The 27,010-nt window shown below is 42.3% G+C and overlaps 1 protein-coding gene across 5 annotated transcripts in view; it reads left to right on the top strand.

Moving 5' to 3' along the window:
* ATF2 (activating transcription factor 2) overlaps positions 1–27,010 on the top strand; it is a 119,535-nt gene that overhangs the window by 60,601 nt on the left and 31,924 nt on the right. For 3 of the 5 annotated variants that reach the window (XM_056535807.1, XM_056535808.1, XM_056535806.1), the window contains 2 exons: positions 4,368–4,517; positions 8,393–8,599. In XM_056535807.1, the coding sequence (XP_056391782.1) occupies positions 4,368–4,517; positions 8,393–8,599 (357 nt within the window). Of the gene's footprint in view, positions 1–4,367; positions 4,518–8,392; positions 8,600–8,962; positions 9,325–11,340; positions 11,423–27,010 lie in introns of those variants that run through there. The other 2 variants (XR_008847183.1, XM_056535809.1) reach the window with 2 other exon arrangements.

Below are 27,010 nucleotides of genomic sequence, written 5' to 3'. Positions count from 1 at the left end.
TGCTTTGGGGCTGTTTTTCTGCTAAGGGACCAGGACGACTGATCTGTGTAAAGGAAAGAATGAATGGGGACATGTATCAGGAGATTTTCACTAAAAATTTCACATCAGCAAGGGCATTGAAGAGGAAACATGGCTGGGTTTTTCAACATGACAATGATCACAAACAGACCGCCCGGGCAATGAAGGAGTGGCTTTGTAAGAAGCATTTCAAGGTCCTGGAGTGGCCTAGCCAGTCTCCAGATCTCAACCCCATAGAAATTCTTTGGAGGGAGTTGAAAGTCCGTGTTGCCCAGCAACAGCCCAAAACATCACTGCTCTAGAGGAGATCTTCATGGAGGAATGGGCCAAAATACATTCAACAGTGCTGAAAGCCTTCTGAAGACATACAGAAAACGTTTGACCTCTGTCATTGCCAACAAAGCGTATATAACAAAGTATTGAGATGAACTTTTGTTATTGACTGAATACTTATTTTCCACCATAATTTACAAATAAATTCTTTAAAAATCAGACAGTGATTTTATGGATTTTTTTTTTTCTAATTATGTCCCTCATAGTTGAGGTATACCTATGATGAAAATGACTGGCCTCTCTCATCTTTTTAAGTGGGAGAACTTGCACATTTGGTGGCTGACTAAATACTTTTTTGCCCCACTGTATGTTGTTGTTAATCAGTGTTTCCCTGGTATCTGACCCAGTTTGATCAGTTCTTGAGTTTAATACAGTGGCCCAATGAAAAACCACTAACCCTCTATTCACATGATAGGGGATAAGTGTCTGATTGCAGGGGGTCTGACTGCTGGGATCCCCCACAATCTCCTGAATGGAACCCGGCTCTCTGAGAGGAGACAACACGCACTCCTTTCATACTATATGGGGTTGCTGAAGAGACCAAATTGCTGTATTCAGGAATCTCTGGCACTTCCATAGAAATTAATGGAGTGCATTCCATCTGCAGCACACTCTCCTCTCAGAGAGTCAGGTCCTTTTAAGGGGATAAGTATCTCATTGTGTGGGGAAACTGCAGAGGAAACAACATTTTTTTTTTTTTTAAGCAAGTATTAGCTCATGAAGGCGTAGAAAATTAATGTTGTTTTTTATATATATATATATATATATATATATATATATATGTTTAACATAAAACTTAATTTAAACTGTAGTGCATTTTCTGTTGATACATACCCTTTAAGGCTGATTTGGAACGAAGGGCTAGAACATAAAGTGTCAACAAGGGAGTTATCAGAGAGATAGTGGCTAAACCATATGTATAACAAGGCATTTAGAGATTAACCCCTTAACGACCACGGTACGTCCTGGTTTGGTGGTACTTCGCGCACCAGGACATACATTTACGTCCTGTGTATGACCGTGAGCATCGGAACGGTGGTCGCGTCATACACGGCAGGTTCCGGCTGCTAACAGCAGTCGGGGACCCGCCGGTAATGGCCGACATCCGCGATCGCGCAGATGTCCGCCATTAACCCCTCAGATGCTGTGATCCATACAGATCATGGCATCTGCGGCAGTTCAGTACGTTGAAAGGATTATCGGATCGCCTGCAGCACTGCCGCGGAGATCCGATCATCCAGCATGAATAAAGAACACATGTAATTTTTACCGTAAAGTGTACAGTGTGAAAAAAATCTCCAAAATGTGCAAAATTGTGGTTTTCATTTAAATTTCCTCCCTAAGAAAAATCTTTTTGGGTGCGCCGTACATTTTATGGTAAAATGAGAGGTTTCATTACAAAGTACAATTGGTCACGCACAAAACAAGCTCTTATATGGGTTTGTAGATGGAAATATAAAAGAATTATGGATTTTAGAAGGCAAGGAGGAAAAAACTAAAACGCAAAAATAAAATTGACCTGGTCCTTAAGGTTAAAATGGGCTTTGTCCCTAAGGGGTTAAGGGATGATTAGTTCTAACAGTGGGTGTATGAGAAGACGGAAATATACTGGAAGAAAAACTGGTAAAAAATTTTAGTGAAGTGAATAGTGACAACAGAGACTGAATAAATGTTGTGCGTGAATAGGGGGACTGTGGGTAGTAGGGTGAGAAGGGCAGCCTAGAGACAACTTCTGTTAACTGGGTTTGATACTGATATTGAACTAGAGAGGTTTTGCACTTTCGCCCTAAGGCCTAAAGGTCTTTTTGGTGTTGGATAGAAGGGTGGTAAGGGAGGCAAAATAGACTTTCTTTTTTTGGTATGGTAAAGGACAGGGTTGTAGATTTTGAGTATGAACTTTTAAAGGGAACTAAGCATTAGATTTTACCATATATAACGCCCTGTCACCCCCGTAAATGTTGGCACCCCTGACATTTTTCAAGAAAATTAAGTAATTTTCACAGAAAAGGATTGCCGTAGCACATGTTTTGCTATACACATGTTTATTATATCTTCATCCTTACCATCCCCGGGGGATGTTTTTGCCCCCAAGGATGGTGAAGATAAGAAGTTTGTAAGTCACCCCCACCGCCCCCCTAAGTAGTCCCCTCAGCGGGGAGCTATGCTTACCTAGTCCTACCGCTTTGGCCGTAGTAAAACCCCCTCAGCATAATTGACAGCCAGAGTCAAATCTCTGCTCCCTATGCAGATGGAGCGGAACTGTGACGCGGGCTGTCATTCATGCCAAGGGGGTGTCACTACGGCCAGAGCATTGGGACTAAGCATAGCTCCCTGCCCAAGGGGCAGCGGGGTTGACTTATAAACTTCATATCCTCACTATCCCTGGGGGCAGAAACATCCCCAGAGGATAGTGGGGATGAAGATTTTACCATATATAATGCGTAACCAATTGTTGTAGATGGTAAAATCTAATGCTTGGTTCCCTTTGAAGAAGACCCATGGCCAACCCCCCAAAAATTGATGGGTGTGTATACCATATTTACACCGCTCTGACTGTAGAATCCTGCCCATCACTAGTGTTGCTCGCGAATATTCGCAATGCGAATTTTATTCGCGAATATCATATATTCGCGAATATTCGCGAATATATCGCTATATATTCGTAATTACGAATATTCTTTTTTTTTTTTGTAATTTTTTTTTCTCACAGTGATCATCCCTCTCTGCTTCCAGCTTGTGTGGTGTAAAGAAGGCTCTAATACTACTGTGTGAGACTGGCGTGCAAATTTTCGCATATGCGAATTTTCGATTATGCAAATTTTGGTTTATGCAAATTTTAGCATATGCTAATTTTGCATGCGCGAATTTTCGCGTATGCGAAAATAAAACGCGAATATTACGAATATGCGAATTTAGCGAATATATGGCGAATATTCGTCCATATATTCGCGAAATATCGCGAATTCGAATATAGCCTATGCTGCTCAACACTACCCATCACCTGATGGTCACTCTCAATATTAAAATTAAGTTTACGCCCATCTGACTGATTCCCTAAATTGTCAGACTAATACAAACTATAAACACCCATATCTTAGGGACAGAAAGTCTAAACCATCGGGTGCCAGATTAGGATCCAATATAGGCTCATATAGAGCTGTGTTCTCTGCATTCTGGGTTTTGGTATTTTTTATGACAAATATAGGCTAGTCTTCAATTATAAAAAAAAAATAAAAAATTATAAAAGTTTCATATACACAAATGTGGTATAAAAAAAAAGTACAGATTACAACTCAAAAAATACGCCCTCATACTGCCGCTTATACCGAAAAAGGAAAAAGTTATAGGTAATCAAAATAGAGGGATTTAAAACGTAATCATTTGGTTAAAACTTTGTTTTTTTTTTTTTAGCTCAACATTAATAGAAAAGTATGTAATCATGGATATCATTTTAATCGTCTTGACCCACAGAATAAAGAACACGTAATTTTTACCATAAATTGTACGGCATTCCAAAATTAGCAAAATTGCGGTTTTCTTTTTCATTTCCCCACACAAATTATATTGATTTTGGTTGCGCCATACATTTTATGGTAAAATGAGTCCTGTAATTACAAAGGACAACTGTCCTCATATGGGTCTGTGGATGAAAATATAAAAATAGTTAAGATTTTTAGAAGTCGAGGAGGAAAAAACGAAAATGCAAAAATAAAATTGGCCTAGTCCTTGAGGTCAAAATGGGCTTGGTCCTTAAGGGGTTAAAACCAGAAGCAATTATGCTAGTGTGAACAAACCCTAGGGCTGATTATGGAGGTAAAGATTTTACTTAATATGAAGAGCAGTAGGGATGATCACCTGAAAATGGAAATTCATGAATTGATATTTGTGGAATTATTATTTTTGTGAAAAATACTGTGCAGAGGTATTAGCGATTTATTCTGCATCTAGAATCAGATTATTGTAGTGTACTGTACTTCCTCAGTTAAAGTTTTTGCCTTTTTCCCCCTACTTTTTAGAGACTTAAAGCTGCCCTGACCCAGCAGCATCCTCAGGTAACAAATGGTGAAACCACCAAGGGGCAGGCGAGTGGGACTGCAAAGACACAGTCAGAGGAAGCTCATCCACAGTCCCTACAGCAGCCTGCCACATCAACTACTGAAACGCCGGTACGTCAAAACAGCTCATCATTTTCTCTTATATTAATGTAGTGCATGTATCCAGAATGGACTCTTTACCAATCCTGTAGCAACTGAAGTACAATTTCCTATTTCACTTATCATAGACATTTAATCTAATTACAAATATACCAACATTATTTCATTGTTTTAATTGCCATAAAGATTCTGCATGTATATTTTTACTCTTATACATTTAAAATTAACACCTTAACGTCGCATGACGTAAATGTACGTCCTGGTGCGATGGTACTTAACGCACCAGGACGTACATTTACGTCCTATACATAACTACGAGCATCGGAGCAATGCTCGGGTCATGCGCGGCAGGTCACGGCTGCTGATAGCAATCAGGGACCTGCTGGTAATGGCCGACATCCGCTATTGCGAGGATGTCCGCCATTAACCCCTCAGATGTCGTGATCAATACAGATCAAGGCATCTGCAGCACTGCGGTCACTAAAATGGATAATCGGATCGCCCGCAGCGCTGCCACGGAGATCCGATCATTGAGGATGGCGCACGGAGGTCCCCTCACCTGCCGCCGCTGCTTTCCACAGGTCTTCTGCTCTGGTCTGAGACCGAGCAGAAGATGACCGATAACACTGATCAGTGCTATGTTCTATGCATAGCACTGAACAGTATTAGCAATCGAATGATTGCTATAAATAGTCCCCTATGGGGACTAATGAAGTGTAAAATTAAAATGAAAAAAAGTAATAAAAAATATAAAGATAAAAAAAAAGTTATAGAAATGTGAAAAATCCCCTCCCCCCAATGCTCGCTCCGGGTCTGATTACGGGCGACTACAGGGCCGGCAGCGTGTGACGTCACACTTCCGCCCCCGTGTGACGTCACGCTCCGCCCCTCAATGCAAGCCTATGGGAGGGGGCGTGACAGCTATCACGCCCCCTCCTGTAGGCTTGCATTGAGGGGCGGAGCGTGATGTCACACGACGCCGGCCCTGTAGTCGCCCGTAATCAGACCCGGAGCGAACACGCTCCGGGGACTGATTACAAACGGGGTGCCGCGTGCATGATCATGGGCGTCCCCAGCTGCGGGACTCCCGCGATCAGGCATCTTATCCGCTATCCTTTGGATAGGGGATAAGATGTGTAAGCACCGGCGAACCCCTTTAAGGGGTTAAAAAATAAGGCATATTTTTTAAAAGTGTGCCTTAACATTTTGGGCCCACGGCTGCAATGCAAATCTATTTGTCTCTATAGTAACAGACAAAAAACAAACTTTGTGTAGTCTGATCCTGCAGTCACACTGCTTTCTATCTGTATAAAACTTGTTGCTAATCTTCCAAATGTATATTGGGAAGGATAATTATTTATACAATACAGCTGAATAGATGTCTACAGTAGACAGAAGCTGTCCCATTGATATGTGGGAAAGGTTTCCAGGAATGCTTTGTGTCCTTTGAATTCCGTAGGAAGGGGGAGGCTGAACCATGCACATCATCTGTTGTCTTCTCTATCTACTGGTGTCACTTTTCACTGTAATGCTGCTCAGATCACTTTTTAGCAGCCTGCTTTATATCACCATATATAGAAAAGGAGGTCTCACCTTGGTTTCCTAGTTTTACGCTTATTGGAGAAATAAAAACTGCAAGATTTCAGGATAACTAGAAAAAAGCAAACAAACAATTAACACCGTTAACTTTAAAAAAAAAAAAAAAAAAAAAACTTTTGGCATGTCCCACACATAATGTCAAAAAGTTTTGAGCTGAGTGGGAATAAGTGCACCTCAGTGTGCTTTACTCCCTGGCTTTCAGTTATCCTTTATATTGCTCATTATATTGGGCAGCAAGACTAAGATCGCTGAGAGCCAGGGAGTAATGCGCACTACCACACACTTATCCCTGCTCATACTCCTGATCGGTGAGGGTCTCAGCACTGAGAATCGGGCCTAGTAAAACTTATGACATGTTTCTAGGACATGTCAAAAGTTTTTTAAAGTTACACTTTAAACAATAGTTCATTTTATGATGACACATTCCCTTTTATACTGCAGTCACTAATATACAGTACAGACCAAAGGTTTGGACACACCTTCTCATTCAAAGAGTTTTCTTTATTTTCATGACTATAAAAATTGTAGATTCACACTGAAGGCATCAAAACTATGAATTAACACATGTGGAATTATATACATAACAAAAAAGTGTGAAACAACTGAAAATATGTCATATTCTAGGTTCTAACCACCTTTTGCTTTGATTACTGCTTTGCACACTCTTGGCATTCTCTTGATGAGCTTCAAGAGGTAGTCACCTGAAATGGTCTTCCAACAGTCTTGAAGGAGTTCCCAGAGATGCTTAGCACTTGTTGGCCCTTTTGCCTTCATTGGGTTCAGGTCTGGTGACTGTGGAGGCCAGGTCATCTGGCACAGCACCCCATCACTCTCCTTCTTGGTCAAATAGCCCTTACACAGCCTGGAGGTGTGTTTGGGGTCATTGTCCTGTTGAAAAATAAATGATGGTCCAACTAAACACAAACCGGATGAAATAACATGCCGCTACAAGATGCTGTGGTAGCCGTGCTGGTTCAGTATGCCTTCAATTTTGAATAAATCCCCAACAGTGTCACCAGCAAAGCACCCCCACACCATCACACCTCCTCCTCCATGCTTCACGGTGGGAACCAGGCATGTAGAGTCCATCTGTTCACCTTTTCTGCGTTGCACAAAGACACGGTGGTTGGAACCAAAGATCTCAAATTTGGACTCATCAGACCAAAGCACAGATTTCCACTGGTCTAATGTCCATTCCTTGTGTTCTTTAGCTCAAACAAGTCTCTTCTGCTTGTTGCCTGTCCTTAGCAGTGGTTTTCTAGTAGATATTCTACCATGAAGGCCTGATTCACAGTCTCCTCTTAACAGTTGTTCTAGAGATGTGTCTGCTGCTAGAACTCTGTGTGGCATTGACCTGGTCTCTAATCTGAGCTGCTGTTAACCTGCGATTTCTGAGGCTGGTGACTCGGATGAACTTATCCTCCGCAGCAGAGGTGACTCTTGGTCTTCCTTTCCTCGGGTGGTCCGCATGTGAGACAGTTTCTTTGTAGCTCTTGATGGTTTTTGTGACTGCACTTGGGGACACTTTCCACCTACAATATGACATATTTTCAGTTGTTTCACACTTTTTTGTTATGTCTATAATTCCACATGTGTTAATTCATAGTTTTGATGCCTTCAGTGTGAATCTACAATTTTCATATTCATGAAAATAAAGAAAACTCTTTGAATGAGAAGGTGTGTCCAAACTTTTGGTCTGTACTGTACATTGAGTAAAACAATCCGATTCACTTTCATGAAACATCTGGCCACTAAGGGGGGGGGGGGGGGGAGCAATATAAAAAAAATAAAAAATAGATACAAATTGGCAATTTTTAGTGGGAATGTGGATATATTTTTATTACAAAAATGTTGAGTTGGAAGAATTTTGGTGTAATGCTCCTTAAAAAAACCCCCTTCTCTGATGTAAGTCTCTCTTTATTTGGACTGGTGTTATGACTTCTAGGTAAATGTATAGTTACAGTTCCCGCATTACGCCAGCATTACAAGTGCTTCCATCGATATAAATGCAAGTGGTATGTGTTATTGTTGCTTTACGATGTTTGAAATCGCACATGCTGTCTTACTGCGGTGAAGGAGCAATTTTCCACTCCTGCTCTATGCACTTCCTCAACATCTACCGAACATAAGGCTGTTCTGGGAGATTGCTTCACCAGCTGTTGTCTCCATTGTTTAATGCTTACATTTTCCTTTTGCGTTTCGTCGTTTTTGTTTTCTGCAATGCAGAAAGAAAAGTTGTATGTACAAATCAGCCAGACGCCAAACTACTTTGTCCTTGTTTGTTGTAGGCATCTCCAGCTCCCCCCGCACCACAAACTCAAAGCACAGGGGGACGTCGGAGGAAAGCAGCAAGCGATGACCCAGATGAGAAAAGGAGGAAGTTTTTAGAACGGAACCGCGCTGCTGCTTCCAGGTGTCGGCAGAAGAGGAAAGTGTGGGTGCAATCCTTGGAAAAGAAAGCCGAGGACCTGAGTTCCTTTAATGTGCAGCTACAGGTATGGATGACCTGGAAAAAACTTTGCCGCATTGAGCGCGAAGTGAAAGCTTTTCATTGCATATATGCTCTCTCCGAGGTAATGTTTTTTTCGGTCTCATAAACTGGTAATAATTTAAAAGAAGCGGAAAGGGCCTTTTACGTTTCTCCCTCCCTTATGTAAAATGGAATTCTTCTTAAAATTCCTGCTTAAAAAAGGCTGCTTGATACATTGAATCTGAAAGCTTTATTGGTAAAGATGACAGGATATAAATGGTTTGCGGTTTAATGAAATGCCTTATAGGATGAATCTCACAATTAGATGGCGGGGCTGATGACAGTTGTCATTTCGCTTCAGTGTTTTAATGCAGCCTGTCTTCCACAGACCGTATTTTTTTGGATAGGGGATCGTTATGCTAATTCAACCCATAACCGGCTGCAACTTATTTGGAGACACTTCCAGTGGAGGAACAGGATCTTCACACACATACAGTGCTGAATGGTCTTAATACATTTTTTTTTAAGGCAATTAAAGCTTGCATGGTTTATTCCATTCATTATAAGAACATATTACAGTCCTTAAAGCAAACAGAGAAATGCCTCGCAGGGATGGTATAAAATGCTGACACTTTAATCATTTGTCATGGAATTCATTGTGTACTTAGTGCTCCAGCTTGGCGATGCGAACAATAAAAGCAATCATTGATTTGTTTGTCTCAATCTGATGTAAGCAGTTTACATATTTTCTTTAAACTTTTTTTGTGCAAATAGGAACCCACAAAGCATGAACTCTAGGGTGTAGCTATAGGGGATGAGGAGGCCGTAGTCAAACCTACAGATCACTGGACCACATAACAATGCGTCATGTTATAACTTGAAGTGAACTTTTTTTTCCCCTTGGCATCATATACGTTTATGGGTTAATGAACAAACAATAAGAAAAAATTGTGATCAGCAGCGGTTGTCTGCAGTACATTACAGATAACCACTTACTTATAGGTTACCCTTGGGTAACCCAAAAAAAAAAACTGATTTCCCAAATACCTACCCATTTGCCTCTTGACAACGCTACTTCGGTAGTGAAACATGTTGAGGGGGGCCGTTTAGATTTTATCTAGACGCCATTGTCCTGCTATCAAAGGCACACGGGTGTTTCTGCAGGCACTCTACATTGCCTAATAGTCACTTCTATTCCACATTGAGTTTCATAACCGGGACAATATGGCTAATGTGAATTTTAAACAAGTTCAATGTGCAGAAATAAAACAATAAAGATTGCACTTTTAAATTTATGTTCGGTATTTGGGAAATCATTTTTTTTTTTTTTGGGTTACCCAAGGGTAACCTATAAGTAAGTGGTTTAAGTTTCCACCCTCCATATACCAGTCTCCATTAGTTTCTTCTTCACATTACAGATAACATTCTGCTGATATGGCTGGGATCAGAGACAACTCCTATTTAATCCCATATGTGTGTCTGTCAATAGAAAATGTGACATTTAAGCAGTTAGATAGATGATACTTCATTGCAGGGTTGACAGGCAGCCAGGGGAGCAATAAAGGCCCCCATATGCCTGCGATGTTCACCTATTGGGTGTTACCAGAAATAGTGTAATAGCATCTCTGACAGTGGTGTTACAGGGTATTATACCAGTGAGCAAGTAATCGCATGGTCAAAGGTCCAAAGGCACACTCTTCATTAAAGGGGTATTCCGGTGAAAAACTATTTTATTTTCATATCAACTGGCTCCAGAAAGTTAAACAGATTTGTAAATTACTTTTATAAAAAAAAAATCTTAATCCTTCCAGTACTTTTCAGCTGCTGAAGTTGAGTTGTTCTTTTCTGTCTAACCACAGTGCTCTCTGCTGACACCTCTGTCTGTCTCAGGAACTGTCCAGCACAGGAGATGTTTGCTATGGGTATTTGCTCCTACAGTTCCTGAGACAGACAGAGGTGTCAGCAGAGAGCACTGTTGTCAGACAAAAAAAGTACAACTCAACTTCAGCAGCTGATAAGTGCTGGTAGGATTAAGATTTTTTTAATATAAGTAATTTACAAATCTCAAAAGGCAGGAAAGGTCAGCTCTCAGGATTCCCAACACGGCTATATTACTCCAGTATAAGCAAAGAACGAAAAGGAAGTAGCCAGTGGTAACGATGAAATGCTGTTTATTCAGATCCCATAAAAACCGCATGCAAGCGGGATTCAGCCAGCAAACAACAACCATGAATCAGCGTGGACACGTTTCGGGTATGCACCCTTTGTCTTGGCACTAAATTAGACTAAAGGGTGCATACTCGAAACGCGTCCACGCTGATTTATGGTTGAATCCCGCTTGCATGCGGTTTTTATGGGATCCGAATAAACAGAATTTCATCGTTACCACTGGCTACTTCCTTTTCGTTCTTAATTTACAAATCTGTTTAACTGTCTGCAGCCAGTTGGCAGCCAGTTGAAATGGATAAAATAGTTTTTCACTGGAATACCCCTTTAATTTCTATGGGAGCACAAACGATATCCAAGTCCAGCATTTGGGCACCTCCGACGCTCCCATACAAATGAATGGAGCGTGTACCGTCTGCAGCATGCACTCTTTCTAAGTGCTTGGGGCCCATTCTGGATAGGGAATAAGTTGTCTTTTACCAGATAACCTTTTTTAAAAAGTGGATCTTTTATATGTGTTGCATAGCAGAGGATGAAGATGAACTGTTTTTATGTTTTCATGCTAAAGAGAATTGATTTTCAAAAAATACCTTATAATAGGATTTCTGAATGGAAAATCTACGGCAAGCAGCAGAATCTATCCAGGGTCACATCCAGTTTTATCAAGCTCCTCCTGTCTATGGTTTGTATAACTCAACTTATATTTTAGGGTTAGTAGTCCTCCATACGACAGACTGATGATCTTATAACATCCTCACTGTGTTTAGGTGGTGGTGGCACTGTAATATGAAGGGAAATTCAACAGTTTGATAGAAATCTTATCATCTTTTCGCTTTTATTTTATTATTGTTTAAATCAAAGCAAAATGTTTTTCTATATTGTAATTTTCTCCACAAGTCACAGCGATCCTAAACGTAACATTTCTGCTAGTTGCCTTTTTGGATTTGACAGTCTGATGGTTTTACAGCTTTAAAGGGCGACTCTGCCCCTAGACGTCTTATCCAAAGCATAGGTTATTAGGTGTCTGATCACGGGGCTCCTGCCGCTGGGGACCCGCGTGATCTCCCTGCTGCACCTAGCGTTTGTTTAGACCGTCGGGTGCAGCTCTGGAGGCTCATGATGTCACAGTTACGTCCCGCTTGTGACGTCACGGCCATGCCCCTAACGGCCATGCCCCTAAATGCAAGTCTACAGGAGGGGGTGTGACAGCCGTCAAGCCCCCTCCCATAGACTTGCATTGAGGGTTGTGGCTGTGACGTCACGACCGGAGCGTGACCGTGACGTTTCGAACCTCTGCCCGGCATCGCCAGTCATCCGGCATGGAGCACCGTATGTCAGGGGTTCCGCAGCAGAGATTGCGGGGGTTCCCACTGGCAGGACCCCCGTGATCAGACCTCTTATCCCCTATCTTCTGGATAGAGGATAAGATGTCTGGGGGGGGGGGGAGTACCCCTTTAAGTGTCCATACACTTTCATTCATTGTTGGCCAACAGCTTTTCCCCTTAGATACACATACACGTTTGTTTTGATTGAGCGTGAATATGTTTTCAGTGGGGAGAAGGGGAGCAAGCCGCTGTCAGATACCCCTGGTTGGGGACTTATTTTCCCGAGATCCCAGTGGTAAAACTCTTTATATCAAAGTCTTCGCTGTGGCAAATCCCCTTTCATTTTTAGAACTGTCATCTGACACAATGCACTTTGTAATAAGTAACTAGCAAAATTTTCAAGCTTGCTTTGGGTAGGAATGGAGAAAGAAAAGTCACAAGATAAATGACGCAGATTTGCTCAGTGTTGTAAGTAAATTTAAACTAAAACATTGTAACAAGGTTTGGAGTTTCCCAATCCATACATGTTTTGGTCTTTACAAGTACAATGAAAACTGATGAAGATAGTTTTTTTTTTTAGGAACATTAAATGGGGAGAACCAAAGGCCCAAAGAAGTCTGCTGTGGTCACACACTGTATTCTTGGGAGGCTGGTACATTCTTTAGAGAATCTAGAACTTTTCATTTAAACCTTGCGGTTTTGAGGCGGTACAAACCTTACGAAGTAAAACAGACAAGCTGTTGCCAATAAAAATTCTAGCACTAAGTGGAAATCTTGCAAGAGCCATATGGTTATTTAAGAGCCCTACAAGAGTTAACCCTGTAATTTCTAACAAGCTAAGGTATTCTCCTTTTCAAGATTTCTGCACAGAATGTTTTAAAGTGCACCTGTCATTTAAAAAAAAAAAAAAAAAAAAAAAAAATTGACTTATCACAGAGACATGTCTGAAGTTTTTACTGATCGGGGTCTCCGTGTTGAGACCCCCAATAGTCAGGAAAATGAGTGGGTAAGTGCACGTTAAGGGCGCTTTACTTTCCAGCTATCAGCAATATTTGTCTCGCAGCCCCATAGACATAGGGTATTCCAGAAAAAAATGTTTTTATATCATCTGGCTCCAGAAAGTTAAACAGGTTTGTAGATTACTTCTATTAAAAGATATATTAAAAGATATTAATCCATCCAGTAGTTATCAGCTGCTGAAGTTGAGTTGTTCTTTTCTGTCTGACCACAGTGCTCTCTGCTGACATCTCTGCTTGTCTCAGGAGCTGTCCAGAGTAGGAGCAAATCCCCATATCAAACCTCTAATGCTTCAGACAGTTCCTGAGACAAGCAGAGGTGTCAGCAGAGAGCACTGTTGTCAGACAATTTCAGCAGCTGATAACTATTGGAAGGATTGGAAGGATTAATATTTTTTAAAAGTCCTTTACAAATCTGTATGTACAGATAATTTTTTTCCTGGAATAAAAGACAAAAATCAGTGAGAGGCTGGGAATGAAGTACCCTACCGTGCACTTATCCCCCGCCTGTCCTCCTGATCGGTAGGGGATCTCAGCACCTAGACCCGACCAATTAAAAACTTTTGGTGTGTCTCTATGACATTTAAAGTTTTTCCACCTAGCCAACATGTTGAGATGAACTGCTTATATAGAGTAATGATTCTCAATGTTTCAAAGCCAAATCCCCCCTTTTCAAACAAATGACCTCAAAGTATCCTCTCGGTCTGTGATCATACATTGTGCTGCCTATGAACTTTGCTTTAAACTGTTGTAAATACACATCACAGGGATGGCGCAAAAGCTGGTGTGTCCACTGTATTCTATGGTGGATCAGATCTAACTTCAGTCTCAGCTATTCACCCTCAGCCCTAACTGCGGCATCTAAGTGGTTAGATAGAGGTAGGGTGCAAAGATGACAGGCATAATATATTGCATAATACAGTATTACAGTGTATAGAACCAACAATCAGGTAATCACATGGTTTAGTCCCCTATGTATAAATATATATCTAGCTAACATTTTATAAGAATTATAGACATGTCAGATAGAAATAACAACCATAATAATAAACAGGGACAATGAAAATGATGTTAATGCTTTCAAAAACAAAAAGACTAAATTAAAAACAAAATAAAAAAGCATATGATTGAGAATTTACAGTATAGCATGTTATATAACAGGATGATAACTGCAGTTACTGTAATTCATTATTGAATTGAATGTCAGCACAGTTCTCCACAGTTCTTTAAAATTGATGCAGTTATTTGCAGCTTAAGGGTGCGTTCCCACAGGGCGTATACGCAGCGTATTTGACGCTGCGCAAATGTTACGGCAGCAGCGGAAAATACGCTGCGTATCCCTTGCTCACTATACCCACAGGGCTTTCCGGCGGCAGCCCTATGCGTGTAGTGAGTTTTAGAGGCGGGGCCGTGTGCCGGCGTGTCCGTGATGCGCGGCCCCGCCTCCATAACTCACTGCACACATTAGGCTGCCGGCGGAAAGCCCTGTGTGTATAGTGAGCAAGGGATACGCAGCGTATTTCCCGCTGCTGCCATATATTTTGCGCAGCGTCAAATACGCTGCGTATACGCCCTGTGGGAACGCACCCTAAATGATGGCAGTCTGTATTGTGTGTGAGTTTATGTTAAAGTCTCATTAATAATGTTGGGGCATCCTCAAGCTCAAGGTTGGTGCTGGTCCCAGGTGCCATAAATGTCCCAGATGAGATTACTCCTTGTTTCAGTGGCCTCTCTCTTAAGTTTTGTGGGTCTGTCTACTAGAAGAGGGTCACAGCTTTGCCAACCTGTTTGTGAAGTCACCAAATGTGTTTGTTTCCTTTCCCTGCATCATCAGTGTAGATAAAGCAAAGCATGACAAAGTGCCACCATAAGTAGTGGGCAGCTATGCCACCCATCCCTTACACAGTCCCCATGACCAAGATCTTTGCTGTATTCAGCTTTTTACTGCAGTTGAGGGTTACAAATAAATGACTCATGTCTTTGAGCTAAACAAACATTTGAGAATAAATGTCTATTTAGTAAAGACATTCCCCAAAATGCTATAGAAAGCATTAATGAAGGATTTTCTTATTTTGGGGGCTGTCACACTTCCAGGCAAGTTTATAAAAGTCTATGCCTGCATTCTGCATTAGCCTTATACCAAATGTTTTAAGAAGTAGTAAAACATAACAAAAACTAAATAAATTGGGTACATGTAGTGACCCACAGAAGAAGGCTACCATGTCAGTTTAAATGCATGATGAAGGGAATAAAAAAGGACTCCCCATCCCAGCAAAAGTTGCTAAACTGTTTTGTTTGGTTTTGGGGGTTGTTTATAGTATGATATTTGTTTGTTTACTTTTGTATGTATCTATTTAGGAGGGGTGGGGCTTACGGGAGGGGTGTTGCTTGCTAGGTGGACCCACACACTTACCAGGAGATGGAGAGCTTGTGTAGTAAGGTACCGGAAGTTAGGGCTGGGCGGTATACCGGTTCATACCGAATACCGAAATTTTTGTGCTGCACTATATGAATTCTAACCCATACCGCAATACCGGTTTGGCCCCTCCCCCTCGGGAATGAATGAATCAGCCCAGCGCTGCGCTGTCCCAACATCGGGGAACTAATCCTATGTGACCCGCGAGCGCTGTTCTTCCCCCCCCAATTATTAGCCCAGCGCCGTCCCCCATCAGGGTACTACTCACATGTCACCCACATGCGCTGCCCTCCTCCTCCTGCTTGTTGCGGCCGCCGGCACTGACACTCTATACCAGTGGTCTCCAACCTGCGGACCTCCAGATGTTGCAAAACTACAACTCCCAGCATGCCCGGACAGCCGTTGGCTGTCCGGGCATGCTGGGAGTTGTAGTTTTTCAACATCTGGAGGTTCGCAGGTTGGAGACCACTGCTCTATACTGTGCAGTATCCCTATGACCGGGCTGCAAAAAATAAACTTTAACTTACCTCCCGTTGGTCCGGTACCGGCCTCACTGGTTTCCTGGGTACGGCTTCTTACATGACAGTGGGCTCAGCCGATCACCGGCCGAGGCGGAACATTGCTGCGGCCGGTGATAGGCTGACAGCTCTCCGACGTTCCCGTCCCCAGCGTAAGGCTGACGTAGGTGCGTTAAAGTTTATTTTGTTTACCTTTTGCAGCCCGGGCATAGGGATACCGCACAGTATAGAGTGCCAGCGCCGGCGGCCGCAACAAACAGCACTAGGAGGGCAGCCCTTGTAGGTGACATTTGAGTATTTACCCCGATGGGGATGTGGGCTGATAATTGGGGGGGGGGGGGGGCTAGGAAATACCGTTATATACCGTGGAACCGCCAAAAGTTAAAAAAAATACCGTGATACACACATTTGGTCATACCGCCCAGCCCTACCGGAAGTCCCATAGACTTAAACAGGACTTAAGGCAAAAACCCTGACCCTCTCAAATGGGGGTTAGTTAGGGTTAATTAAACTATGCTATATTTTTAGTTGACCTATAAGTTACTTGTACCAAGTGTCATCGAAATATTTCCAGCCGTTTGGAAGTGATGCTGAAACATACACTCACATTGGCCTTGATTTACTATTGTAAACTTGACACGTCTTGTCGGGTCGTGCGCCAGTTACTGATTCATTGTGCCAGAAATTCTGTCTGTGTCAGAATGTGTGCCAGAATTTGCGCCAGAATTGAAAAAAAAAAGACTACCTCTCCATTTTACTGAGAGAACCCGAAAAAGGGGCGTGTCCACGGGGAAAGTGGGCGTGACAGCCAAAAAGGGGCTCGTCGCTGACCTTTTTTTTTACAAAAAACAACATATTTACTAAGGTTTCCACAGAAAATGTGGTGGATTTGAGCTGAGGAAAACCAGACAGATCAGAGCATGTGTAAAAAAAAAAAAAGCAAAATGTAGGGAAAAGTGCAAAATATAGGGAAACCTTAGTTAATACAGTGGAATTAGTATTTTTTAATGAATTAAAACCCACAAAAGAAAACTACACTTCACTCTTAGTAAATCAGGGCCATTGAGTTTTGATTGCAATAAGAACATTTCACAGTCCGGTCATATAAAAACATACAGGACTATTAAGACACAGAAAGGTCATGGTGGATCCTTAATTGCTGCATTCAGAGTCCCCATTTACCATAATGCAGGTGAAGAGTACACATGTGCCTTACGAGGTATAGGCGCGTACTTGTCTGCCAGTCGGTAAGGTGTTAAAATGCCCACACTGGCGGTGATTTTAAGAGAACAAAATCTTTCTGTCTGCCAACAGCAGAACCGTCGGCTGTGAAGAACAGAATGACTTGTAAAGAAAATTGAATGTCACAGAAATAATTAAAGTGTTCTTTATGTGAGCGCATTAATCAATCCGGCGTTCTCCTTAATAACCCCGCACTTGACATGCTGGCAGAGCTGATGAGCATAGTGGGCAGTAATGACCCATGATTACTTTTACGTTGCATTTAATAGTAAAAGTAATATGTTTGGAGGTCTGCCTTTCACATGGCAATTCAGACCGTGAACTGTTATTTTTTTTTTTCTCTTGAGCTTGCGTTGCACTTTGAGTCAAGATTGTGCTTGGCATAGGTAAAAGATATTTGATATATTCCATACGTTACCAAGTAAAGAGCTTTTTACCTCTTTGTCTTGAGACATGGTTATCATTATGCCTGTAAAATAGTGCATAACGGAATGTACCGTATTTTTCGTCCTATAGGACGCACCGGCGTATAAGACGCACCCAATTTATAGGTGCAAAATCTAAAAAAATAAAGATTTTGAACCCAATAGTGGTCTTCAACCTGCAGACCTCCAGATGTTGCAAAACTACAACTCCCAGCATGCCCGGACAGCCGTTGGCTGTCCGGGCATGCTGGGAGTTGTAGTTTTGCAACATCTGGAGGTCTGCAGATTGAAGACCACTGCATAGGAGGTAATACTCACGTGTCCCCGCCGCTCCGGACCCGTCACCGCTGCCCTGGATGTCGCTCCATCGCTGTCTCCGTGTCCCCGTCACTCTGGAACGTCTCTGCTGCCGGCCGGGTATCCTCGCTCTCCGTCGCCGCCATCACGTCGTTACGCACGCCGACGCACGTACGCGACGACGTGATGACGAGGAAGGAGAGCGCCGGCCATACAGGGGATCCCTGAACGGAGAAGACACCGAGGAGGCAGGTAAGGTCCCTCCCGGTGTCCTGTAAGCACTAACCCGGCTATTCAGTCAGGCTGTTCGGGACCGCCGCGGTGAAATCGCGGCGGTCCCGAACAGCCCGACTGAACAGCCGGGTTAGTGTCACTTTCCCTTCAGACGCGGCGGTCAGCTTTGATCGCCGCGTCTGAAGGGATAATACAGGGCATCACCGCAATCGGTGATGTCCTGTATTAGCCGCGGGTCCCGGCCGTTGATGGCCGCAGGGACCGCCGCGATAGGGGTGTATTCGCCGTATAAGACGCACCGACTTTTTCCCCCCAGTTTTGGGGAAGAAAAAGTGCGTCTTATACGGCGAAAAATATGGTATGTGATCATTTAGTCACTTCTCCATTATTTTACACACACACCCCCTCTCCCCCACTCTTAAAAGGGGTACTCCACTGCTCAGCGTTTGGAACAAACTGTTCCGAACGCTGGAGCCGGCGCCTGGAGCTCGTGACATCATAGCCCTGCCCCCTCATGACATCACGCCACGCCCCCTCAATGCAAGTCTAAGGGAGGGGGCGTGGCAGCCGTCACGCCCCCTCCCATAGACTTGCATTGAGTGGGCGGGGTGTGACGTCATGAGGGAGTGGAGCTATGACGTCACAAGCTTGCAGCTCTAGTATTCGGAACAGTTTGTCACATTGTTTGTCACACATTTATTTTACGCCAAATAATTTTTTTTATAATAATCCCCCAAATAGTTTTTGGGGTGGAATTGAGAAGAAATGCAAGGTCTGCACATTTTGGAGTTTTTGTATTTAACACTGTTAACTGTACATTAAAACGAACATATCAACGTGCTGTTGTTCAGTATGATAAAATTTTTTTTTAAATAAATAGTGTTTAAGTTCTATTCCTTTTTTTATTTTTGCGTATGGGGATTTTTTTTAAAGTAGTTTTGTATTATTATTTTGTCATTTTTATTATGGGCCTTTTTTCTTTCTTTTAACTGTTTTAGAACTTGTTTCTTGTTACTATTTTTTGGCATTCTTAGAGGGATTGCTTATATGCACAATGCAATACAAATGTCTTGCAGTATACTGACACTTTGACAATCTTCTTTTTACAAACATGGCTAGTCAGGAGGCTTGTGGAGGCAGAGTTATCTCTGATCCAGCCGAATGATGGCGGCTGTCAGCTGCTGATAGCACTCGGCACCCACCATTTAGAAGGTGAGCCATCCACATTCATCCTTTAAACTGACATCAATTTACAACTGAGCATTAATTACCATTTCCATATTTCCCTACATAGTCTAAAACTGTTAGCATGGATTGGACAGTGTCAGATTATGCAGGGGAACATTTGATTTTAATACCTAGTTGTTAACTTATTCATACATTTTCAGGAGGAATAACAGAGGTACAGTACAATACACAGTTCTAGGGAGAGGTGCTACAGATGTTTAATGGTGTACCTGTAACCTATAAAAAAAACTTTTGACATATATCCTAGGGAAATGTCGAAAGATTTTATCGGTCAGGGTTTGACTGTTTAGACCCCTACCGATGAAGACAATGGGGAAGATTTATCAAAAGCTATGCAGAGGAAAAGTTGCCCATGGCAACCAATCAGATTTCCTCTTTCATTTTTAACAAGGCCTCTGCAAAATGAAAAAAAGCAATCTGATTGGTTGCTATGGGCAACTGAGCAACTTTTCCTCTACACAGGTATTGATAAACCTCTGTGCTGGGGGAAAAGCGGGCAGCTGCACCTCTCTCTCCTCTGTGTGTTTATGAGACCAGGAATGCCCCATAGACTTACAGTCCCTCCAGAGCTCCCAATTGTCTTGTGATTGTCTGGGGTCACTTAGACTCCACAGCCCCCCCCCCCCCATCTAGTCCAAAAAACATTTTTTATATGTCTCTACAACATATCAGAATTTTTTTCAAATGACAGGTACACTAAATATTTACTAAAACAGATAAAACAGACATGTCAAAATAGTCCCTTTTTAACATGTAAAAGGCTTCGTTTTATATGTTTGTGCATAAACCACCACAAAGTGTTGCATCCATTATACCACGTACACAGTCGGCACCCAATGGACCCATTTTGGTAGTCAAAAAAGGGGGTGCTTGCCAAATTAAACCCCCGACACAGAGGGCTCAACACTCAAAATAAAACAACTCCTGCTCAAATTTATTTTAGTTTTATGATAAAATAGTTATATAATAAGCGCTACCTAAACATTAGGCATAGATGAAGAATGGTGCAACTCTCACAGTTAGTTCTGACAGCATTTATATTAGTTATATTTTTAAAATTTATATCACTGAGGCAGTAGAGCAGAACAAGAATGATTGTGTCCTCCGCCAACATAATTGATTTACTGAATCCTTCAATCTAAATCACCCGCTAATATAGAGCGAGCTCATATCATAGTGAGCCAACAACATAATTCTAGCGCTTTATCGTATCATATAACAAAGATTATTAATAACCATTTCCAAAAAATCCGTAACTATTTATGTATTATAGAAACAAGTTGTAAGTGGAATTTTAAAGACATGATGAAGATAATAAACATATAAACCAAACTGTGCAAAAAAAATCATTGAGTGTCTAATGTAGCTTGAAAAAAAGCCATCAGAGAGTATAAAGGGGTTCTCTAAAGTTATGTGAATATGGGGAATTTATTAGTGTACAATGCCAGTTTTGACAACAAAAAAAAAGACACAAGCCGTGATTTGTGCAAAAAATTCCTAATCTTTTATATTGCTTTTAACACTTTTTTTGGTGGCCTAACAGGTGGGGGCAGGGCTTTCTTCGGCCTGAAGAATTTAAGATAACCTATGCCAGATATTTCAAAGACTGGCACCCGGAGAGTGAGAAAGCTGTGCCAAATTTATTATGAGGCTTACACCTATTTTCTTACTCACCAGTCTTAAAGGAGGAACTCTGGTAGAGAACATCTTATCCCATGTCCACAAGATCCCCTGGATAGCGGATAAGTGTCTCAGTGGTCGGCCCTCCACAATCTCCTGCCTGGCACCCTGGCTCTCTCCAGGCACAGTGACCGGACATGTTTCTCTATGGGAGGGGCGTGAGATACATGAATGCTGTATCTCCGGCCCTTCCATAGAGATACCTGAAGGGGGCGTGTTGGCCACAGCTTTGTGTTGTGGTCAACAGTAGTCCGTGCACAGAGTAGAGGTCACTCCGTGCATGGAGAGAGCCAGTGTGCCAGATACTTCCATCAGATACTTATCCCTGTCCACAGTATCCTGTGAATAGGGGATAAAATGACCTGTACCGGAGTTCCCCTTTTATGAATTTTCCCCTCAGTGTTCAGTGTTTTTTTTCCTCTGGAGTCCCCCTTGAAGATTGCATGTAAGTCATTTTAATGCCACAGTTTTACTGCAGCCTGCCGATAACTATGCTTCATATAGGAGTCTTAGCTTTTGTAACATTCACATCCACTAAATGGGTTGGAAATATCCATAGCAGTGCTTTCCAATCAGTGTGCCTCTAGTTGCAACTCCCAGTATGGCCTTTGGCTGTCCATGCATGCTGAGAGTTGTAGTTTTACAACAGCTGGAGGCACACTGGTTGGGAAACACTGATCTAAAGATAATTTTTTTGCTGAATATAGTCAGTGGATCTGCACCTTCTGGAATCGGGTTGATTTTGTGTGGAATTATCAGCGAAAATTAAAGGGGTATTCCAGGCCAAAACTTTTTTTTTATAGATCAACTGGCTCCAGAAAGTTAAACAGATTTGTAAATTACTTCTATGAAAAAAATCTTAATCCTTCCAATAGTTATTAGCTTCTGAAGTTGAGTTGTTGTTTTCTGTTTAACTGCTCTCTGATGACTCATGTCCGAGGAGCTGTGCAGTTCCTATGGGGATATTCTCCCATCATGCACAGTTCCCGGGACATGACATCATCATTGAGCAGTTAGACAGAAAACTTCAGAAGCTAATAACTATTGGAAGGATTAAGATTTTTTTATAGAAGTAATTTACAAATCTGTTTAACTTTCTGGAGCCAGTTGATATATATATATATATATATATATATATATATATATATGTATATATATATATATATATTAAAAAAAGTTTTTGCCTGGATAACCCCTTTAACACCTGCAATTTAAGATCATATTGGGCTTTTCCAAAATTCCACAAAAATAATAAACCTGTTTATTCTGTTGGCTGAATCTGGATTCGCTTTTGGAGTTCCGCAAACAGATTTATCTATGAATTACAAGCAGAAATTCCATAGTGCGGATGGGCCCTTAGAGAAACTTATAACAGTGAAGGCCACACAATATATGCAAATGGGATCCCCTTGTTTCCTGGTTAACCAAGAGTAACTCTCTTGATCACATAAATGGCCCTTTTCCAAACTTACTTCATGAATCTTCATGGACCTCCGATATAAAGGTTAACGCAACATTACTGGCTACATTGTGTGTAGTCCACATCTAAATGATAGGTACACTTCAAGCCCCGCTGTATTTTCATCTAGGGGTGATGGTAAAGATTGACCGACAGATTACAGTGCTAGCAGTGAAGACTTTCAGTAGCTGCTGGATTAAAATAAAATCTAGAGGCGTATGGAGAAGATCAGCTATTAACAGAAGGATCTGCAGGGATTTCTTGTTTGTCTTCTTGCTTATTGAGAGGTGGAAAATGGTTTAAAAGTTTTTATCCGTAGGCTTTTATTTGCATTTTTAACATGCTTGAAGTTATTTTGCAAAATATAGTGTATACCAAAAAATGGATCAGGGTATGTTCACACAGGTGGGTTTATAGTAAGCAGAATATATTAAATTCTGTGACGTCTGCTGCAGATTTTCTGCTGTGGCTCAAACTTTCTGTAGGAACCTTGCTGTTAACCCACCTGAGTGATTGTACCCTTAAATAGGATTGACTTCTGTAACACTGGGGACCCTAGAAACATTATTAGTGACACACATCTTGTAGCAGGTGGGATGTTCTTTAGGCCTTTAGAACCGCTGCAATTCAGTTTAGCATAGATTCTGCTAGGTGATGAAATTTTTTTTAAGATATATTGGCACATGCAGACAGGACAGCTTATTGCAGCTGCTACATATCAGATGGAAATACTGATGTGCACTGAACAGACGTGGGTTAAAGGGGTACTCCCCTGCTCAACGTTTGGAACAAACTGTTCCGAACGCTGGAGCCAGCGCCGGGAGCTCGTGATGTCCTAGGTCCCCTAGTATGTGAGCGCACTCTCTGACTGACATTATATGGGGATGCACTCTGGCTGACAGGGTTTGTGAATGTAAACTCTGACTGACAACATGTATGTGAACACTCTGGCTTACAGTGTATGTGGGTGCACTCTCTGGATGACACTGTATGTAGGTTGATTCTCTGGCTGACACTGTACGAGGGTACCCACTGACTGACAAGGTATGTGGGCATCCTGTGGCTGACTTTGTATGTGGGGAGCCTCTCCAGCTGACATTCTAGTTGGATTCTGGCTAACACTGTATATGGGTGCTATCTATGGTTGACACTGTATGTGGGTACATTCTGTCTGACACTGTATGTGGATATGCTCTCTGGCTGCCGCTGTATGGGGGTACCCACTGACAAACAAGGTATGTGGGCACCCTGTGGCTGACACTGTATGTCGGTGGACTCTGGCTGACACTGTATGTGGGCAGACTCAATAGCTGACATTCTAGGTGGATTCTAGCTGAAACTGTATATGGGTGCATTCTATGGCTGACATTGTGTGTGGAAACACTCTCTGGCTGACACTGTATATGGGTGCATTCTATGGCTGACATTGTGTGTGGATACACTCTCTGGCTGACACTGTATATGGGTGCATTCTATGGCTGACATTGTGTGTGGATACACTCTCTGGCTGACACTGTATATGGGTGCATTCTATGGCTGACATTGTGTGTGGATACACTCTCTGGCTGACACTGTATATGGGTGCATTCTATGGCTGACATTGTGTGTGGATACACTCTCTGGCTGACACTGTATATGGGTGCATTCTATGGCTGACATTGTGTGTGGATACACTCTCTGGCTGACACTGTATATGGGTGCATTCTATGGCTGACATTGTGTGTGGATACATTCTCTGGCTGACACTGTATGTGGGTGCATTCTATGGCTGACATTGTGTGTGGATACACTCTCTGGCTGACACTGTATGTGGGTGCATTCTATGACTGACATTGTGTGTGGATACACTCTCTGGCTGACACTGTATGTGGGTGCATTCTATGGCTGACATTGTGTGTGGATACACTCTCTGGCTGACACTGTATGTGGGTGCATTCTATGGCTGACACTGTTTGTAGTTGTACTCTCTGGCGGACACTGTATGTGTGCGATCTCTCTCTCTCTGGCTGATAGTTTGTGGCACACTCTCTTGCTCACACTGTTGGGCTAACATGGTTCGTCAGTGACGCTATTGCTATTAATAATGGGGCATGACCAAAGTTTTTGAAAGTTGGAATAATTTTCTGCACCGATCTTACATTCTCCCTGAACACAGTTTTACGATAATTTATGTGCATGGACTTACTTTTAAGTATCTATTGATTCCCAGGACCACAATCCTGAAGTGCATTGAGTTTTCCTCTTTTACAGAACCGTTCTGTGTTCAGAACCATAACTCTGTAATGTTGTGCATTTCTGTCTGTGATTAAATATAATTATTTAATGCATTAGTTTTACGGCCCAGCCTATACCGTCTAGTCCACTTTCAATGCATTTGCCATCTTCTCTAATGATTTACTTTCAGTTTGCAGCCAGTTCTCAACAGCTCATAAAGATTTTATGGGAAAATTAACCCATTGGAGCGAAGCCATGTTTGCCCTATTAAAAGTGCCTATTCTTTGAAAACCTCTGTATAAATTGCATTGCAATGTGTGCTGTGCAGGCTCATAAGGTGTTAACCAACATGGAATTTATGGGTGATCTTTAGTTCAGATTCTTACTTGGAATTACTCCTTACTACTTAAAGAATGAAAGTCCTGAGTGTGTATGACCATGTTGACTACATATTGACCTAAGCCAGGAGATCTATGATAAAATACTAATATGCGTATTGATTGTAATAAGCATTCTACAGCAAAACATCCTTAAAAGAAATTGTTCATCCTGTAGTGATGAATTTCCCTTTAAAAAGAGCTGTCAAATATTAATTTTGTTCAAAGGGTATAAATCTGTCATTGATTGTTCTCTTACTGAGAAATATTTTATGGTGGGAGCAACAGCGCCACCAGTAGACATAAAAGCTAAACACACTGTCAATTTTTGTAGCTGGTTTAGTGTACCGCAAAGGTGCTATACACATTAAATAACTGATGGATGCACTTATTCTTCCAATTTTGCCCATTGTGTGTGTGTGTGTGTATATATATATATATATATATATATATATATATATATATATATATATAATGTGTGCTTTATTATTATTATTTTTTTATTAGAGAAGGGGAAAAAAGTTGCTGCCATACCCTCCTGGCCACTGCCAATCTCTTACAGGAACAAGTGACCAGGCTTGTTGATATCTTACATGCATGATCCTTTTTTTCTCAGGCATCATGAGAGACGGTTTCCTCCAATACACAGAAGACCTTAGGTGCGCAACCAGGATCTACTTGGTGATCTCTCCCAAGTCCTCACTACACATGAATGCTTAAAGCTGTCCACTAGAATTTGTAGTTGTTCTGGATGGCAGCATCATCATTTAGGGTATGCTCACACTGAGGAATTGGCAAGAAATTTAATAGGAATCGTTTCAGTCATGAAATTCTGCAAATCTGCTATCTTCTGCTTGGAGCAGAATTGCTGCGGTATTTAAAGGAGAATTTGATGGAGAATTTTTAAGAGGAAATCTAGAGGAGGATCAGTACTACAACCACCAATGGGCTCATGCTCAAGTCTCCTTTATGGTCTATTCACACATACAGTATTCTGCTCAGTATTTGATGCGCAGGATTTTCTGCTGCAGATTTTAATGTAAACTGGCTGAGTACAGCTTGAAATCCTGTGCATCAAATCTGCGCAGAATACTGTACGTGTGAATATACCCTTAAGAATTCTGCGCTTTAAAAAATACCTGTCGAGGGGCATGGTCTGGATGCCGGTGTGAGCGGACGTGTGCTCTAAGAGCTCCCGCTTTCCTGCTGCTCTATACCCCTGAAATCTTACCCTTTCCCTGACGGTCTTCTTGCCTTCGGTCCCTCCAGGGTGCAGGATAACTGGGTGCTGCTGTTGATCTGGCTCATGTGGCTCTGAGTGGCGCGGGCGGCCTGAGGTGCTGGGCGGTGGAGTGCGGCGGACGTCCCGAGCTGGTGCGGGCTGTGCAGGAGAACCTCCGCGTCCGGACTGTGTGGTGGGGAGGCCTCCCCTGGATCTTCTGCTCTTCTGGACCCTCGGCCATCCTGAAGAATGGGTGCCATCTTCGTCCTTCGTGGGTGGGGCCTTCTTTACTAGTGGCCATAGCAGTTCCCGCCAGAGGGAAAGTGCAGCTGCTGACGTCACACTGCGAGACCAGGCTGGAACCTCCTATGCTTCTCTGCTCCTGGCTGCCAGATGCTGGGGGTTGCTGAGTGAGTACATCTGTGCCCTGGCTGGGCTCCTGCTTCGACTTTTGGTGCTTGTTTTGGCTTCTGGGGTCTGCTCACTTCATACAGTACCCCTTACTGCTTACAGTATCCCCTAATGACTTTTTAGCTGCTCTCTGTGGGCCCTGATTTGCTGGGACTTGTGGTGCTCTACTTGCCCTTTATGGACTGG

Source organism: Hyla sarda, chromosome 8, assembly GCF_029499605.1.
Source record: "Hyla sarda isolate aHylSar1 chromosome 8, aHylSar1.hap1, whole genome shotgun sequence".
NCBI lineage: Eukaryota > Metazoa > Chordata > Amphibia > Anura > Hylidae > Hyla > Hyla sarda.
This window is presented reverse-complemented; position numbering and strand designations above follow the sequence as displayed.